This window comes from Aulonocara sp. 'chitande type north' Nkhata Bay, linkage group LG6 (genome assembly GCF_057382095.1).
Source record: "Aulonocara sp. 'chitande type north' Nkhata Bay isolate Kocher_YH1m ecotype deep benthic linkage group LG6, A_spYH_male_GT1.1, whole genome shotgun sequence".
Classification (NCBI taxonomy): domain Eukaryota; kingdom Metazoa; phylum Chordata; class Actinopteri; order Cichliformes; family Cichlidae; genus Aulonocara; species Aulonocara sp. 'chitande type north' Nkhata Bay.
In genome coordinates this window covers 15,080,061-15,099,718 of record NC_141349.1, presented here as the reverse complement: position 1 = coordinate 15,099,718, position 19,658 = coordinate 15,080,061, and the positions used below count along the sequence as shown (strand labels likewise).

The 19,658-nt window shown below is 42.8% G+C and overlaps 1 protein-coding gene and 1 long non-coding RNA gene across 2 annotated transcripts; both read left to right on the top strand.

The window, feature by feature from the left end:
• The first annotated feature begins 13,871 nt into the window (after window positions 1-13,871).
• LOC147327505 (uncharacterized) lies at window positions 13,872-16,757 on the top strand. Its single transcript, XR_015130024.1, has 3 exons — window positions 13,872-14,039; window positions 14,127-14,205; window positions 16,632-16,757. It is a non-coding gene; the product is annotated as an uncharacterized LOC147327505 (long non-coding RNA).
• A 169-nt stretch (window positions 16,758-16,926) lies between these two features.
• Window positions 16,927-19,637, top strand: LOC147327504 (uncharacterized). The gene has a single exon (XM_086295165.1). The coding sequence runs from the start codon at window positions 16,927-16,929 to the stop codon at window positions 19,462-19,464; it is 2,538 nt and encodes an 845-aa protein (XP_086151291.1). The 3' UTR covers window positions 19,465-19,637.
• The last annotated feature ends 21 nt before the right edge of the window (window positions 19,638-19,658 follow it).

The window sequence follows — 19,658 nt, the reverse complement described above, 5'->3', positions numbered from 1 at the left end:
AATCTACAAAGCTACAGGAAATCCCATTTGTATATTGCGTGTGTATCGAGCGTTCAATTCTCCGGGTGCTCGGAGTGTACGTTGGGTACTCAGGGCACTGCAGCCAAGAAGTTGGTGCAATAGAGCATTTCAATGTTGGAGACTGTAGCCAAATCAAACTAATTGGTCCAGTCCACAGAACAATTTAAAATAGCTCATCTTGAGGCTGTAACTTTTTATGACCTTTCTATTATCAGCGTAGCCAGAGGGTGCATTAAATCTCTTACTGGCAATAACAAAAGCCTGACCGTGAGATTGAAGCATTATTAATTTTCAGATTACCACAGATCTCCTGATGAGGACAGACAGTATGTCCTCTAAATACGAGATTTACTAAAATGCTAAAAGGTTTGTCAGAACTTATTAGCTTTTGGGAAAAAATGGAACTGGGCTGTTTTTCACTAAAGTGTTTGAGGGGCTGTTTGTGTTAGCACACGGGACTGCAAAGGACTCAGTGAGACGCTGGATAGAACTGATAATGAACATGTGAACCAGCAAATATTTACAGATGAACTATAGCACTCCAGTGATGTATTTTTAGATCCCCTTTGAACGCTTAAAAGCCACGAGAGTACTTGTTTCGCTTGTTTTCCATTAACTTTGACAAGTAAAAAAGATACATGCGATGATGTCAGTCAGGAGAGCAGCTTATCAGTTTAGTGTTGTTGATTAAGCTTCGACTAGATTGGCATAAGTTTATCTGGGGATAACTCTCTGATTATGGGGATGAATCCAATAACCAGATAATAACATAAAACCCTCAGCCCGGCCATCAGCCAACTGCTGATCCTGAGTTCTTGGTGGTGGTGGGGAATGTTAAGGTTGAATGCCGGCATCAGCAAATCGGGTTAATAGGGAGAAAATGATCGGTTACTGGCTTCTCTAGGGATAAGAAAAGATTGTGGGCTTATTTGTTTGGATGCTGTGAAGAAGAGCGAGTAAAATATTCAATTTTCAAAGTCTTAGAGGGAGCAATTATTGAAATATTAAAAAGGAAAGGATTCCTGAGGCACTGGCAGCGGGATAGACTGAACAATTACCTGAACTGCTGTCAGGAGATTTAACCACTGATCAAGTCACTTTGTGAAAGTTCAGCTTGGGCTGCATTCCCTCGTCGTGGGTTTACTGTTCCAATCGATATTCCTTGATCACAAGTGTGACAAATCACTGAGCAAGTGATTAAGTAATTTTCTGCCATTAATCGCTTGCATTAAATCTTGAACATGATGATTTAAAAGGTTTAAACAACCGAACTAATAAAGGGATACAAAAACGGTTTTATAAAGTTAGTGCTTATAATTTTTTGTTGAATTTTTAAGTTGATCAATCAATCAGTTTGTTCAGACAAGTGCCCACTCAGTGTGCTGGCAAATGACTGTTTTAATCCCCGTTTGTGTCTCAGCTTGGTTATTGTGTAATTTCATGCAGATTGGTTTTTGAGACATTTTTCTCCTGAATGAGAAACTGCGGCTCTGTGAGGATATCGTCCATCTGTTGCATCTCCTGAAGGACCACAGAGGGATTGTGGGGTGGCGACATTATGCAGTCACACTTGCACACACACACTCTTGCACACAGACACCTACCTCTTTGTAAGGTAATGCTGTAGCACTTTCTTGCACATATGGTGTGGTCGATGTGATCAGTGAAGGCCACATTATTATGGCTCCAGTGGGATCATTTGTCCCCCGTCGGTGTCGTCGGTGTTTTCCACCTACTGTGCAATCTTCTACGATGCTTTGTACTTGGGTACCAGATGGCCACTTTTATTTGTGATACCCTGCATCCATGAGAATGTCATAAACATGCTGTTATGGACTGACATACAGTTAGTGTCGCTATTACTTATTAACTGGCTGCTTCATTAACTTAACCTTGCTATTGGCGGGTTGGACCACCTGCCAGAACTGCAATAATTTTTCATGGCATAGATTCAACAAGTTGCTGGAAACACACCTCAGAGATTCATGATCCATGTTGATGACATGGTAGCGTCAAATAGGTGCTGCAGATTTGTCGGTGCCACATCCATGATGTGAAACTCCCGTTCCACCACATCCCAAAGGTCTTCTGCTCAATCGAGATCTCTTGACTGTGGAGACTTTTCACATTAGAGAGCTTTGTGACATGGTGTGGGTGTGTTATCCTGCTGGAAGCAGTCATCAGGCAGGTTGTGGTGCTTAAACAATGCTCAGTTAGTACTAAGGGGCTCAAAGTTAGTAAAGTCTGCACCACCATCCACCGCCACCACTAACTGTTGATGCAAGACCGGATGGAACCATGCTTTCATATCGTTTACACCACCTAACCCTGACGTTGAAATGTCACAGCAGAAATTGAGATTTGTCACAACAGGCAATGTTTTTCCAAGCTTCTGTTGTGCAATTGTTGGGAGTCCATGTGAAATCCTGCTTTTAGGGGACATGAGTAGCATCATGCTGGGGCCAAACCAGAGTTTAGAACTTGGTTAGGTGCAGAGATTTTTCTCTTAATGTACCATATTTTAAGTGCAGCACCTGGGCTCCAACAACCAGTAGAAAAGGATGGCCTACTAAAGACACCAGGTCTTAGAATTGCAAGCAAAAGCAGCAATAGTAAAAACTGTAAAGGAGAAACTGCAGGAGAAACAGTGTGTAAAGAAATATGGAAGAAGAGAGTTATGTGTTTAAAACAATTAAATACAATAACAACAACAAATACATCTTCACATTTAATCAAAAGCACAAGATGAACGGATGCTTACGCAGGGGCTCTGACCATATTGAGATGCTTGTCTGCGTACCTTGACAGCAACAAGTAGTATGTGAGTTACTGTTGGCTTGTTACAAGCTCAAAGCAGTCTGGCGATTCTCTTCTGACCCTTGACCTCAACACTCACTGGATATTTTCTCTCTTTCAGACCATTCTCTGTGAGCTCTGGCAATGGTTGTGTGGAGAAATCTCAGTAGATTATCAGTTACTGGAATACTCAGACCAGCCTGTCTGGCACCTGTCAGTAATTCAGGTGTACTTAATGAAATGACAGTAACGTCAGTGTCTGGTCACACCAGCAAATCATTAAATGTAACCGACTCCAGCTTGATGTGCCTTTTGAAATTTCATTGCAGCAGTTCACAGAGCAGTCAGTGGTATAAATCCTTTTTTTTTTTTGTAGAATTACATACTTTTGATTTATTTCCACAAATATTCAATGTCTCATCATATATTTCTTACTAAAAGTGTTAGCAGGTGCCCCTTCAGCACTTTTTAGAAATCCGTCCTCCTCAGAAGTGCCAGGCTTAAAAGCGGGCACTCCCCCAAACTGGAGAAAACTGGGACAGCTGTGATGTTACTCCGAAAAAATGTTTTGTGTGAGAAACCCCAAACTGTATCCATTACAATGAGATTATGTGGATTTTTTTTTCCCCCACTTTGGCAAGCTGTTTGGATTGTAAGCACATACACTACTGTGTGTAAAAGAAGAATGGATATCATTTGCTAGAATCAGCATCCTGTCAGTGGATTCCTGCTGGTATACTTCCCTGTTAAACATGCAGATATGTACACACAAACACGGCATATGTACCAATTAGGTAATTAGTTTGGTTGGATTCACGTGACACAGCAATGTATGCGGAGACGTCTGTATATGAGTCATAAGTAAACAAGTGAGTGTGTCATGCCTTAAATGAGGTGAACTTGCTCCAGCTGTTTCTTGACATTATCGCCGACTTTCTCCAGCTGCTACTGGAGGCTACGCCATGCATTTACTCTTCCCCACAGAGGGGGGTGCGACAGACAGAGACACAGAAAGCGTAAACAGCTTTGGCAAAATCTCGATGCTAATTAGTCACGTGTGAGAGGGTTTGTGTGAGTCTATGTGGAATGGAGAATTTGCTCAAGAAATACCTTTGATGGCTCTCCTCTCCCATGCATCCTGATTACAATTGTTGCTGCCTGTGCTTTTTCTGCAACTGGCAAAAACACTGTGGCGTAGGTGGACTGACCATCATGAGTGGCCAACTGGGACCAGCAGCGAGCTGAGAGAGCCCTGTGCCTTCCCCATGCACAGAGAGGGAGGGAGAGAGAGCACAGCGTGGGATGAGGGGGCTGGGGGGTTGTTGAGGGCATCACTTGATCACTTGTCCGTGGCTCTACTTTTAGGCTCTTGTTTAATTTCTGTAAATAGAAAAAGAGCATGCAACTAATGAACATAAAGATCTGGTGAACTATAAACATTTACAGGCATCCTGTAAAAATCAGAGGGGGAAGGGGTCATTTGAAAAGGATGCAATGTAAGGATAACTGCCTGCTAACCAGCCGCTGTTGTTCTACTGGGTGACTGCTTTTTCTAAGGAGTGGGGGTCCCTAAAGGCAATAGCAGGGGTTAATTTACAAATGGTTGGCAGGTGTGTTAACCTGCATATGCTTTTCTTTCATATTATTGGGTTTCAAATGTATCTTAACAAGTCATTTTGCCTTTTCACATTAGGACATGGTTACTAGTAAAATGAACAATGGTTCTCTCAGTGTGAGAAAGCGTGAATGACACCAGGACCCTGAAATCGAGGCAGCCAAACAGAATTCATCCACAAAGTGCAACTCAGCACACAAAAGGTCAGCCTTCTCTTAAATGTTTGACCTTCACTGTACTCCATGCAGGGCTTGACATGGGCTTTTGGGTTGTTTTTTTGTTTTTGCTTTTAGATTTCAACACTTTAAAAGTATTGAAATCCAGCTGACGGGTTACGTCGCCAGTGTTACCCCTCTGCCTCTTAGCAGATGCACTGATGATATAAACTTGAAAATTCTCTGTGATTTTCATAAAAAGTTGACTTTGACCTCGAGTTCAAAGTCACTGAGATTTGAACTTTTGTGAGATTTTTAGTAGCTGCACATATGGTATCAATTTCAAAATCCTGCATCGCCTCATTCTCGAGTTATTGCATTCAAAAACTTGGGTGTCCCACCTGCCCAACGGCATGATAACAATACCCCATCAGCCTTGTATGCATGATGGGGTAAAAAAAACAAACTATAAAGCTTATTTTTTCAAAGCTTTTTTACCTGTAACCACAATTTGTGAAATTGCAACTAGTTTGGGAGCCAAGCCTGGTCCAAAATAAGCCAAGTGCATTGTGGAAACTTGAAGCTTTTACTAGAGAAACTCTTCAAAATGTGTCTTTCTGTGATGCAGTCAGACACTATGAATCCAGATCCAGTGGTGGAACTTTGGAAATTAAAACTGTCGCTTCCTTAATGTAGTTTCAGTGATCTTTTATTTTATCCTATTAACTTTTTGTATTTATTTCTGCTGCTACTCACCAACCTGCCAGTTTCTCACATAGCCACTGCTTTTTCCAGTTAATGCCAGTGCACACTGCAAGACTTTTGCATGGATTTTCCACTCCTAAGCAAACCTGATTCTACACCTGCACAGCCAAACCTTATTACTCCAGCTGCACGGTATGTGTATATACCAGCCCACTAATATTGCAGGTTCAGTCTCATGCTTTCAATATTTACTTACATGTTCCCCCTCTCTCTCTCTCTGAATTCATCACATCTGCTTACTGAAAGCATTCTCCCCTCTGTTAAATCAATCGGATCTTGCCATGACCTATGAAACTGCTGCCGGGAGCTGTCATTTTAGTGTCAGATCAATCCTCATCCGCCAACATTCAGCTCCAGTTTCAGAACCAGCAGCCAACGCTCGCTGGATTGAGCTCATCAGCAGCCCCGCTCCATATCTTCAGATCATTCTTCACCTCTGCTCCACCACCACGGCCTAGACGCCATTCAAAGTGCAAACAGCTTGTCACAAACTAAGCTTGTATAATAACGACGCTTCTAATCAAATAAATGTAATTCGTTTGGAAGCTTTTCCCTCCCTCGGCTCCATTCTGTTTGTAAAAGCTAGTCACTTCTCTGTTTTCTGCAGAATCCTCCCACTACCGGCTCAGTAGACAGTTTGACTTGTCATGTTGTCTGCACAGGTTCAGTTAATACAATTAAAAATGGCTGCACTGTGCATGCTGGCCTCTTTGGGACACTTGATGGAACCAAACTTAATGAAATTAGTTTCACCTGTGCTTTTTCTCATTTGCCAAGTTAAAATGTGCAGCGTTGAAAAGGTCTGCTGCAGCCTGCTGTCTTCAGAGACAGAGACCATTACCCCAACTAGTTTTTCTTTGGACTTTTGCCTGACTGCCTGATCCCTCCTGGCCTTGTTTGCCTCTGATGGCCGGCTACCTGTTACTGACCTAAATGCTGTCTTTTTGACAAGTAAAAGCCTATTTTTGTCCCACTACCTGCTGTGTTTGCTTGCAGGTCTCATTTCAAGTCTGCTATAGATACAACCTAATTTTTGAGGCTCCACATTTAATATGTTTTTATGAGCAGAGCACAGAAACCCTGCTGACATTAGTAGGAGTAGCACAGTTAAGTATATGAATGCACTGTATTGATTTTTAGCCACTGCCTCTTAGGATATTTCCACCTTCACTACTTAACCGAACCTGTCGACAAACCTGGACCTCATTACCCCATTAGACCCACGCTATATGTAGCTTCCTAGTAGTTCAACTTTCTTCTCCAAATTGTCTATTGCAGCCTTTTTCTCTGCATCTACCCACCTGCCAGTGTGCCTGCTTGCATTGGTAACTTTGAACCCAGCTAGTTTTTGGACTTTTGGCTGCCTGCCCGAACGCTTCTGGTCCTGTTTGCCTCTGCTGACTGCCTACCTGTTTCTGACCTACATCTTGCCTTATGCCTAGTAAAGCTTCTTTTCTCATACTTACTCCTACCCGCTGATACTGCCTCTGAGTCTGACACCTGTTACAGTGCTAACCTAAATTTCGAGCATCCTAAATGTAGGGGCAGAGAACACGAAAACCATTCCAACAACGGCAAGAGCAATGGAGCACAGTCATAAAAACCAAACACAGTGAAAGGTTTTGTCTGAAGTATTTGTCCCAGCTAGTGAACCACGAGCTAATGAAGGGCACTGGAGGATGAAACTGTATTCTTCTTTTAATGCTCACCTGAATGTTTGATTTCACATTAAATTTCATTACATGTTATGAGTGTTTAAAATGCCAAGTCCATTTTAAAGGCTCTCTTGAAAAAAATGATTATACTGTCTCTTTGTAGGCCATGCAGTACTTTAATGTCTTCTCTGTGGGCTGTGGTGTTATTGCCGATCTGTTGAAGTTAGCCCTTCTGAATATAAATTTATGGAACCTGCCTGGTCCCGAACATCAGTACACAAAGGGGAAGAGAAAAAAATTTGATAAATCACAGCTGCACATCTTCCACATATTAGGCGTAATATGAATAAATGTCTCAGATTGCAGTACAATTAGTCAAAGCAAGCAGCAAGTCTGCCAAGTCTAAGGCCACAGCTATCCCTTCTGCTAGGTGTCTCTGCTCGATGTCTAAATAAAAAAGAAAATCAACTATGGGTGGACTGCCTACTTTCCTCTACTTAAAAAGATCAGAAATTGTAATTTGGCTTCATATAACAAGCTTACAAGATGCGTCAGCTTTCATATAAATTCCAATTCTGTGCTTCCGAGTGCCAACACAGGTGTTATCTCTGTTCCACAGTACCATCCCAACATGAAAACCGAATCTCAGAACCGAGTGGCTCCCGATGATCAAATAATCACCTGCTGTGCAGAAAACAACATGATAATTTTATCTCTGTTGCCCCTTTGCTCTCATGTTCTCAATAGTGGAGTAGATCTAAAGCTACACCAAGCGAACTTACAATGTTGTGTTTTCAAAACACCCAGAGGGGAGAGATGCTGAAGCTGAATCATGTTTTAATAGCCCTTTTCAAGAAATACAGCTAAGTGGGTTTGTTGTAATAAATGTTGTGAATGTAGATAAATACCAGAGATTTGTTCTAGTAAATGAAAGCTCATTCCCGGAAGCTGTAGAGGAGACAAATAACGTTACTTTCCATTATCTGTCAGAGATAACCAATCAGTCAGATATCACCCTGTGACGGGAGGTTGCTAGTCATTAAAATCAAAGCCAAGATTTCTCATAATAAAGCCTTAATTCATTAGGTCCACTTTCAGTAAATCCTGCTCTTTCCTCATTTATTACACTAAAACGTTCAAATAAAAACTCTAAAATGTTCAACTGTTTTGTTTTGTTTTCAAAATATTCTGAGCCGCAGAATTTATTTGTAAAATATTAACTTTTGGTGATAACAAACCATACAAAAAACAAAATAATAACAATAATCAGAGTACGACATGCAACTGAGAAAATCCACAGATGATGTGGTTACATGGAATCCGTCATGCACAATCATTTATCATGTCCCCATACAGGTATATTGTCACAAACTGATATTATCTGGGACATGATTGGCTGTTACTTTGAGTTTGTTTTGTTGTACATGTACAAAGACAACAAAGGGCGATAAATATACATATGCTTTAGGGATAATAAATGCATTTCTGAGTTTTCTTGATTGCTACTTGGCGTACATGCTATTCTGTGCTGTATCTATGACCTATTAGTCCATTTATAGTGGACATGCTTTTTACTAAACTAACTGATATATTCCCATGGGTCCACACCAGTCATTTGTTTCTTTTGTGATAATTTCATTCCTTGACTTTCTTTTGTTCATCTTTCACACACATTTGATTTTTTGTAATTTTTGTAAATCTTTCCCCACACACCACAAAACAAAACTACTGCAGTAACTGTGGAGGAATTAAATAGATTTTTATGTTTTCAGAGGCTTCAGACAGACAAGCAGTTTCATGGCCAGGTGAGAGCTGCTCCATTGTTATTTCATGACAAATTAAGTGGATAAAATATCTGGAATTGATTCCAGCTGTTGAAGTTGCATTGGGTAGTTTTTTGTTTGAAGTCTCAATAAATATGAGGTCCAAACAGATGTTGATGACACTAAACTTTGGGAATAGCAACATTTAAAATGTGGTACATTCTTAAAGAAAAAGGAATGCAGTTGCCCACTCACCAACACCAACAAAAAAGATAAATAAAGTGGGTGATCACAGAATTCTTTCCATGGTTAAGAAAAACAACTTCACATCACATTAAGACATTTTTCAGGAAGAAGGTGTTTTCCTGTCGCATCAATCAAGAAACATCCTTGTGGGAGGAAATGTAGGAAGTTTACAGCAAGATGCAAACCGCTGGTTACACTCAAAAACAGGAAAGCCACATAATACTTTACCAGAACACATCTGGTAAAACACCAGAATAATGGCAGGAGTAAAGTATGGATCCAAACCATACCACATCAGTGCTCACTGTATTACTGCCAGTGGAACTGGGTCACTGGTGTTTACTGATGATGAGTAAAAACAGCCAGGAGAGTCAATTCCCACCTTAATTCTTTGCACTATTTTCCCTCTCTCTTTGAGAAACCTAACATTGACCCTGAACACCATGTCTGCTCTGTACAAGTCCAACATGAAGTTTACCACTTTAGCCTGCATCACAGTATACCAACTGCAAACTAATTTCCAACCGAGCATGCTATTATTTTCTTATTATTGAGGAAGTATCTTGATGTTGTCACCAGAGGCAATACCAAGCTGCAGCACACAAAAAGATGAACTCATTCAGCAGCAATATGCAATAACCTGCCAATCAGATTTAATGGCTCATTAATTGAAGGTGCTAGGATGCTGTTCCGGCCTGTTCCAGCCCATTTAAACCCCCCCTGGTGACTGCTGACAGAAGTAGCAGAAAGAATTCTTAAGTGTGCAGGGTTATACTCTGTGCTCAGCCAAACATTGCAAAACTGACTAGAAAGCTCTTCTTTCAACCTAACTCTTCAGTGAGCAAGTCAGCCACCTCATCTCAACCCAATAAAGCATGTCTTTCAATTACTGAAGACAAAAATGAATACAGAGAGACCCACAAACAAGCGACAGCTGAAGGTGGCTGCTGAAGGCTTGGCAGAGCATCTCAAGGAGGAAGCACAGCATTTAGCGATTTCCACTGGGCCTCTAAAAATGTTGATGATATCTTGAATTAAAGCTTCAATCACATCTTGATTGTCTGATTTAAAATGCGCTATATAAAAATGTGCCATTGTTCAAATAGTCATGGACCTAACTATTATAACTTATATATAACTTAATGTCCTTCTTTTTTTTAATTTTGTTTTACAGAAAATCATGTTCTCCCTCATAAAAGATTTTCAAGTTTCTCCACAGCAGGTCTTCTTCATTATGTAAGTCAATAAGTAACTGTCATACGTCCTTTCTTAACCTCTCAGATGTTTTAAGACAATTTGTCATCATTAACTAACCCTCGCGTGCACACACACACACACACACACACACACACACACACACACACACACACACACACACACACACACACACACACACACACACAAACTCACACTTCATTGAAGAAGGCGTTTGATTGGATACATTGCCTGCGAGTCTCCAATCTGGCCTGTGGATGCACAAAAACAGCAGTTTTATGTGAGTGGCAGGAACAAATTCACTGCGGTTTGGAGTTCAACAGCAGGAAAGTGCGTCTCTGAACAGGAAGGGATTCAACATGTGACTCAAGGACACTTTAGCAGAAGCAGCAGGGTTTATTTGAAACTGATGGACACACAGCAGGGCCCTCGCTACTCCGACAGCCTCGCTGTCCTCCACGATCCAGCCTATCCAGGTGGAGCCTCTGTTAAGTGGATATGAACGTATGAGCCCTGCTGCTTTCCTCTCTTGCCAGCTCTCTGCTCCTCTCCGTCTCAGTCTATAGATTTGTCTCTCCTGCATGCACACACACACATACACAATCCTTCTGTCCCAGTGGGACTTCTCTACACTCATCCTCTGACCTGCTACAGAGACTGCTTGTCTCAGAACAGCTGTTCCAGCTCGAGACTCTGCCGACTCCTTCAGCAGGAAAACGAATGCTGGCGATCCACTCACTGCTCTTCTGCCTGTCTGCCGTTCACCCAGCAAAGCCTGGTAAGCAAGAATGGTCACGACCACATCCGTTTCAGACTCGAAAGGTAAGTAAGCAAGGGAGGGCTTTTTGTGGGGAGCTTTTGCTTTTCATTAAGAAGCCATGCATTTAGTTTCTTCCTTAAAAAAAAGTTTATCTCTTATATTCTTCTGCACTAATATTTCTCCACTCAAATAACAGTATATCTTTATCTTCTGATACCACTCCTGTAACTTGATGCATGACCTTCGAGTAACTGGGTTTTGCTCTATATGTTGTTCCGGAAAGGCAGCTCCAGCGTGTGGGGTGACACTGTAACTTTCCTTGACTGATTCACTCCGGAGGTGCCCAGGAACATGTCAAGCATGATTGATATTTACTGTTTTCGGGCCCAGAGCAAGCTGTTGTTGGGGAGCAACAATTTCTCGCAGCAACTTCTGGATGTAACAGCTCCAAAACAGCCAAATAATTCAAGCAAAGTTTTAATCCAAAGAGAAAAAAATAGCACAAATGCTCGAAGCTGTTGCCACCCTGTAGCTCTGTAAAAATCACTAAAGAAGCATGCAAAGAGAAAGAGACAGAGAGAGAGAGTCATACCCTCTGCTATCATTTACCAAATACAGTGGTTCCCAGTGTTTTTCTTTTTTCTTTTTTTATTCTAAAATGAGGCAACGTCTGCTTGAAATCAATCCTCACAGGTTACAGATCAAATTAACCTTTTTCAAATTAACCAAAATTTGAAATAGATTCCTTCCCATTTAATTCCCAAATAATTTTTGGAGTCCTGAAATTATCCACCACTTTAAAAATGCAATTTATTTGAGGAAAGCCTTAAGACATTAAAACTACCCATTTTTCTTTTTCTCCTGGCTGCTCCCTTCAGTGGTCAGCACAGTGGATCATCCGTCTCCATTTCATCCTATCCATTCATTCCCATCACCAGCATCCTCCTCTGTCACATCAACCCTCTGCATGTCCTCCTACATTATATTTATGAATCTTCTCAGTGGTCTTCCTACATGTTCAACATCCTTTGTCCAATATAGCCATTTCCAAGCCCACTCAGCCTGGTATCTCCACTTTTTCTCAGAAACACTCAACTTGGGCTGTCCCTCTGATGTACTCACATTCACCCTTTACACTCACCTCCAAATACTCCACCCTGCCTGCACTCTCCTCTTCACTTCTCTTGTGCACCACCTGTTGCTTTGGATGGTTAACCCCAGGTATTTAAACTATGTTCGCTACCTCTGCTCCTTACGCCTTTCCACACATACTTCTCTGCCACTCCTGACTTCCTTATGCAATACCAAAGTTCCACTTTTGGCACACTATCAAATTGTTCCTCTGAGCAAAACATTTTTCACTCTTTTTATATTTTACTGGTTATTTTACATCCATCATTCAGTTCAGTTCAATTTCATTTACATAGTGCCAAATCAACAAAACGGTTGCTTGAAGCGCCTTTATATTGTAAGGTAAAGACCCTACAAAAATGGAGAGAAAATCGAGAAAACCCAGCAATTACACGACCTGCTATGAGCAAGCGCTTTGGCCACAGTGGGAAGGAAAAACACCCTTTTAACAGGAAGAAAACCAGGCTCAGGGAGAAGCGGGCATCTGCCGTAACAAGTTGGAGGTAATTCAAGACAAAAGACGTGGAAGAGAGCCAGAGATGAATAATAACTAATGATTAAATGCATAGTGAGTGAGAAGGTGAGTGAAGAAGAAACAGGGTGCATCATGGGAGGACCCCAGCAGCCAAGACTTATTTCAGCGCAACTAAGGAAGGGTTCAGGGTCACCTGATTCAGCCCGTCATCTATGTAACACTAAATATGACATACGTCTACGAAGAGTTTAGTGCACATTAGCTGTTCACACTGAGAGCTCTGAATATGGTTTTTAAAAAACGAGCTGAGACAGCCGACTTCGCATTACCTGCGCTACCTGTTGTGTCTGGAAGCAACAACTATGAAAGATATCAACCAAAAACCGAACAAATCCGCTGACTGGCCGAACCCTATAGCATGTAAGTCACTGTTTCCTTAACAGTGCCAAAAATAGCTCCGATGTAGCCAAAGGCTTGTGTGTGTGTGTGTGTGTGTGTGTGTGTGTGTGTGTGTGTGTGTGTGTGTGTGTGTGTGTGTGTGTGTATTTTTTTCCTTAAACACCAGCGAGGTGTTCTTGCTACGCGTCTCGCCACAGTGGGTTTTATATCAAAGCCAAGACCTGTTTTGATACAGCCGGGCCAGCCGGTCATATGTGTGTGTGTGTGTGGGGGGGGGGGGGGGGGGGAGACGGCAAGGTCGTCTGGGTTATGGAGTGAATCCAGTGGAGATGCAGCAGTTTGTGGCTCTCTGCAGTTTGTTTGTTGTCAGGCGGGTCCATCTGGCGGGCAGCAGAAGGATTGCTCGTGTGGAGACGTTAATGGCACATTGTGTGTGTGTGTGTGTGTGTGTGTGTGTGTGTGTGTGTGTGTGTGTGTGTGTGTGTGTGTGTGTGTGTGTTGTTGTTGTTGTTGTTGTGGTAACTCTCACCTTCATCTGTTATGCTCCATTTCCCCCTTGAGCCATCTCATGACAGACTTTCCCACCGTTGCTGAGTCCGGATGAGAGGAAGTGTTTAATGCAACAATAAAAAAAAACCCGCGCACTGTAGCAAAGCTCCGACCAGCAGGCAGGTACACTGCAGAGGAAATGAACTTTTACCCACTTAATGGTGCTCCATCTTTTGAAATAAGCGGGGGAGTTTATTAATTAGGTTCACGTCTTATTCACGTTTTATTAAGAATGAATGTCACGTGCTTTCCTTGTTTATTTTTTACACTGCATACATCAGCGTGCATCGCCGTACATATGACTGCTGTTGCCCATCCGGGGGACCTTATCTCTTCACACCGGAGTGTGTGGAACTCAAGCCCCCGGCCGGCCGCTGAAGAATAGCGGTCGTTAAATATTCATCCTCCGTTCCCGGTGGCACACTTTTCTTCCCTGCAGACCGACCCTTACTGCTTCGAGACCCGCTAGAGCAGCAGCAAAGGCGTAAAGCTGTGTGAGTAATTAAGATTTTTTTTAATTAAAAAGGGGATTGTTTTTATTTTATTTTGATTTTAGTCTTTCGCTCTATTTTGACCCGTAGGAGGATGGTGAAACGTGAATATGGAGCTCCAGTAACGTGAGGATGCCCGTTCCCGAGGTCTGGTGTGTGCCAGGGAAAGGTTGGTTATAGGTGCATAAATCCACACCCATTCCCCCTCCCTCCATGCCTCCCACATACAGTGCACATCTATCTGTTTGCCTGCATGCTTTGGCTTTGGTGGGTCTTATTCTCTCCTGCAGTATAATGTTTTTCCTGGAGCTGGATTGCCCGGTGTTTCTCCCAGCCCGTTATTATAAGACTAAACTAAATCATGTAAGGAAATGCAGAATTGTTAGGTAACTGCTGTGTGTTGTGCAAGCTTTTTGCCACAGGCCTGTAAACTTACCTGATATCCGACCAACTCCTGACTACAAGAAGTGCTGCAGGTGTAATGCTGCTCCACTAGATAGCAGCAGATTACTGTGTGTGTATGTGTGTGTGCATGTGTGCGTGGATGTATGTGTGCAAAGTGACAAAGATGGTCTACAGCTTCCCCTTGGGACCTGAATGCGTTTGATGAGCCTCATCAAGTCCACCTCTGTCATAACTCTGCTTTTTTTATCCCAGTTTCTCTATGTTGTCTCTTCTCCGCAAATTCTATCAAAAGATGGAGGACCACCTGCCAGCAGCGATTGCTTTGGGAAAAGGGAGACTGGCTGCAGCTCAGAGCTTTTCACATTTGATAAGGGCTTTTCATTCTCCTTCAAAGGCGGATGTACAGTTTGAAACAAATTGTGGGAAAGCCAGGGGAAGAAAAAAAAACACTCTTTCATCACACTCTCCATCTATTTAATACACACGTGCACCCACTCAAAGGCATCTTTATGAGCAACCCTGTGCACACATGCACTGCTTGTGCCCGTTCCTGGTGTGTAATGATCAGATAGACTTACATCCAGAGACCAAAAGATCAGGATCTGGCAACCCAACACCTATACTCTGTAACAGGACTGATCCAGCAATCCGACCCCTTCCCTCTCGAAGAGGAATAATTTGGTTGATGGCACTAATAATCACAGCCCTGTTACTGATCCTTCACTGGTTCTCTGTGTATGTGTGCGTGTGTGTGTGAGAGTCATTCCTCTGTCATTGATACCTAGAGGGAAGACGTCATATCTCTAGCAAGTGGGTGCTTCTCCTGCCTCTGCTCCTTCTTCTGCTGTTACGTATGTGGAAGTAGGTTGGTGGTGGCTGCATTGCTCATTTTGAAGCTGTTTAAATTTAATATTTATTGAAAAGAAGCCTGTGTGAGCAGGACACACACACACATGCACACAGCTGACAGAGTTCAGGAAACAGAGTTAGAGAATATTTAAGGTTAGAGCATAAATGTGTGTCTGGGTGCTCAGGTCAGGGTTGTTATTACATCTTTGTGGGGATGATGACATTTTACTGCCAATCAGGCTTATCTTATGCATCCCATGTCTGTCTATCTCTCTTTATCCTTCTCTGTCTCTCTCTCTCTCTCTCACTATCTCAACCTTTTGTATTATTTATGCCCCGCCCCCTCAGCCGCCCAGAGATCTCAAGTTTCACCAGTAGAGCCAGATGACAAATTAAGACTCCTTCTACGAGCTGCCAAAAGGAACTCTTTAAACCTACACATATACACACATACACGCGCATTGGTTGTCACACACAGGAGGGCTTGGTGAACAGAGTGGCGTGTTGAGTGAGAGAATGTGTTGTAGTGAGCAACAGAGGACAGAGTAGGTCAGAGGAAGAAGCTCGGTGTGACCCAAAGACATTTGCCCAGAGTTTTTTGCTGAAGAAGAAACTTGCAAACAGGACGCGTCAGATTTGAAGACTGCAGACACCAGCCAAGAGCGCAGCACTTCCTCTTTTGTGACGTTATTTTTGTCAGTGAAGTAGAGGTGACTATGACCGGAAAGGTTTGGATGAATGATTGCGGCTTTAACTTCAAGTCTACAGATGAAGCACTGACTGGACCGTAGAGGGAGTAGAGCTGGAGCTGGTGTAACAGCTCCATATGTTGTTTGTGTGTTTTCAGTGCTTGCATTTGCACGAACGCAAACACCGTAGGGATCAAACTGTGTGGAAATGAGTAAAATCAACACAGTAACAATCTCCTTTCAAAGAGTTTGCAGTGAGGTTTACAGTCAACACCTTGCATACTAATGTAGAATTGCAATTTACAGAAGGCTTTTAGAGCTGACCTTAAAGCCTATAGTACAGCTGGACATTGATAGATGATGGCTCTTTTCACTGAGGTTGTGTATCGCTAAGAGATTTCTGTATGGAAACTGGACATTTCTAGATGATGTCTTCATATTGTAATATAGAGATAGGAGCTCTAATCACTTTGTAAAGGATATGATATTACGACAGTATTCGTGCTAAGACAAGAACACTGACTTATCTAACTAAATGCATTTTACTGCTGTTTCTGAATGTGATAGCAATATTAATGTTAGTCTTATTTGTATGTGTGAGATTGCAGACATTCATCTATCTATCTGTCTATCTATCTATCTACCTGCACAGAAGCCTTCATGGGGACCCGATCTGGGCAGTGTCAAACTGCTTTGGCCAGGTGGACCTGTCCTTACACAGATACAGAACCCGCATATAGCTCTGGCACAAAGTCAAACAGGCACATATAAGGCAAGGAGTCTTTTAAAGGTCAGACTTTTTGGAACACAACATGCCTTTTATTGAACTTGAGACATTCTCACAGTGGTGCCTTCCAAACTCTACACATGTCATGTCTTTCTATTTTTCTTTTGAAGGTCAGCTCCATTGCATCTCGTAGAGAGGGCATGGTGTGCCCTTAGCCAAAATGCCTGGCAAGAAAGACCCCAAAAAGGACGCAAAGAAGGGTGGAAAACCTGAACCAGAGAAAAAGAAGGAGGAGGAAAAGAAAGGCAAGGATGACAAAAAGGGAGGGAAGGACGACAAGAAAGCCAGCAAGGATGATAAGAAAGGTGGAAAGGATGATAAAAAGGGTGGTAAGAAGGGAAAAGAGGAACCGCCCAAGGGGAAAGATGATGGAAAGAAAGGAAAAGACAAAGGGAAAGGCAAGAAAGTGGAGTCTGAGGAGGAAGAGGAGGAGCTCCTGAGCGATGAAGAGGATGAAGAGTTCAGTGATGAAGAGGATGAGGAAGACTCAGAGGATGATAGGAGAGGGAAGGGGCGAGGAGGCAGGGGAGCTAAAGGAAAGACAGTGGGGAAGTCTAGACGGGGTGAAGACTCAGAGGAGGATGATGATGAGGATGAAGATGACGAGGAAGACGAGGATGATGAGGATTATGGGAAATCCCAAAAAAAATCCAAGGACGATCGCCACCATAAAGGAGGGAAATCCGATGCTGACGCAAAGAAGAAAAAGGGCAAAAAGAAAGAGGAAACGCCACAGATTCCAGTGAAAGAAATCCCGAGGAAAGGTCTGAAGAACATGTCCAGGATGTTCATGAAGTTTTCAGGCTTCAAGCGACGCAGGAACAGCAGGAAGAAGCTTAAAAGTACTTCACGTTTATTCCTGGGTTTGGGGAAGAGAAAGACGCGAATTGCTAAGAAGAAACGTCGCAAGTCCAAGCTGAAGAACACCTCTCGTTTCATGATGAGATTCAATGCCAGCAAAAAGAGGAAAAAGGAGAAAGAGGCCAAAGAGAAGGCAAATGGTGGGAAGAAGCCAACCTATATGCTGCTTCGCCTGGGAGGGAACAACTCCAATGAGAAGAAAGGGGGCTTCTTCAAAGGCTTATTTGGGAAAAAGGACGGTGATGGGGCTGTTGACGACTTCAAGAACAGAAGTCTACTGTTGGGGAAGGTTGCAGCGGCAACTAACTGGCTGACGAAACGCTTCCTGTCCACCAAAATGCGGGAAAATTCAGAACAGCATGGCTGGCAAGGGCATAGAGCTCACAGTCGGCAAGCCAGCTCCCGACGTTATCTCCAGGGTTACCAAAACAATGGTTATGAGCATGATGAAGATGTGTACGGATACCAGAAAGTATATGAAGGGTATGATGACGGTTATGGAGATGAGGCAGCATATGGAAATCATGGTCATTATGGTTACTATGACAATGACAATGGGGCAGGGGGAGCAGGATATCAAGACCTTGGTTACTATGAGGATGAAGGATTCAATGATCCAAATGCAGAATATTATCCTGGTGTTCTTTATGATGAGAGCACGGGGGAATATTATAACCCTTATTCCTCTGCTGATTACTATGCTTACGAGCAGCAGCAGGCAATGTATGGTGATGAGGATCTGGACTACTATGCAGTAATGGGTGATGACCATATGTATGGAGGAGAGGTGGATGGGTTCCTTGACCCTCAGACTCAGGGCTATTATGATGAAAATAATCAGGGAGTTTACTATGGTGGCGAACAAGTGGGCTATTATGACATTGGACAGGCAGGTTATTATGAGAACCCTTATGTATCATCTATGGGAATGCAAGGTGGATTTGCGCAGGACTATCAACTTAGCTATACTGATGTTGGCATGCCATACCAAGACTTCAGCTCCCAGCAGGCAATTGGATTCCCTCCAGGAGGCCAACAGGTGTTTGGGTTTGGAGACCAAGTTGTAGGTCAAGGACAGTACCTTTATGGAAACCAGAATGTTGGCCAGATGGATCAGTATGGAGATGATAGCAGTTTAGTTCAAGGGGGGGAGATGACGTTTAGAGTTCCCAGACCTCAAGTGCGCCTTTTTGGGAAAGAACGTCTAGATGTTACCTTGCCTCCTCCACCAACTTTGCCGCCTGATCCAGAATTTGAAGACATGTCAGAAATCCAGTACGAAGACCAGATTCCTCTCGTGCCAGGTCAGCCTGGTGGCATGATGTCATTACAGCAACAGATGGCAATGTCACCACAACAACAAATAATGATGTCTTCGCAGCAAAATCTGTTGCCCCCTCAAGAACCAATAATGATGTCCCCTCAAATGATATCACCTCAGCAGCAAGTCATGTCACCGCAGCAGCAGATGATGTTACAACAAGACCAGAGTATGTCCCCCCAAATGATGTCATCGCCAATTATGTCACCACAGCAACAAATGATGTTAACGCAGCAGCAGCCGATGTTGCCACAACAACAGATGATGTCCCAGCAAATGATGTTGCCACAGCAGCAGACGATGCCCCAGCAAATGATGTTGCCACAGCAGCAGATGTCACAAGAGATGATGTTCCCACAACAGCAAATGATGTCACAGCAAATCATGTCACCACAAGAGCAAATGATGCCACAGCAAATCATGTCACCACAAGAGCAAATGATGCCACAGCAAATGATGCTGCCACAACAACAGATGATTTCACCACAGGTAATTCAAGCTGTGCAGTGTCATTGAACCTGACAATGTTCTTAAAGCTAGAGAGTCACAGGAGGGTGACTTTGCTGACTTTCAGTGTGATTCATATTGCACTGTAAATATAAAAAAGAAAAAAATAGGAAATTCAAAAGAGTACACATGCACTGCCCTTTCAAGTTACACAGTTCTCTTGTTTTAAATAATCCCACCACACGGAGAAATGTGGCAGTAAC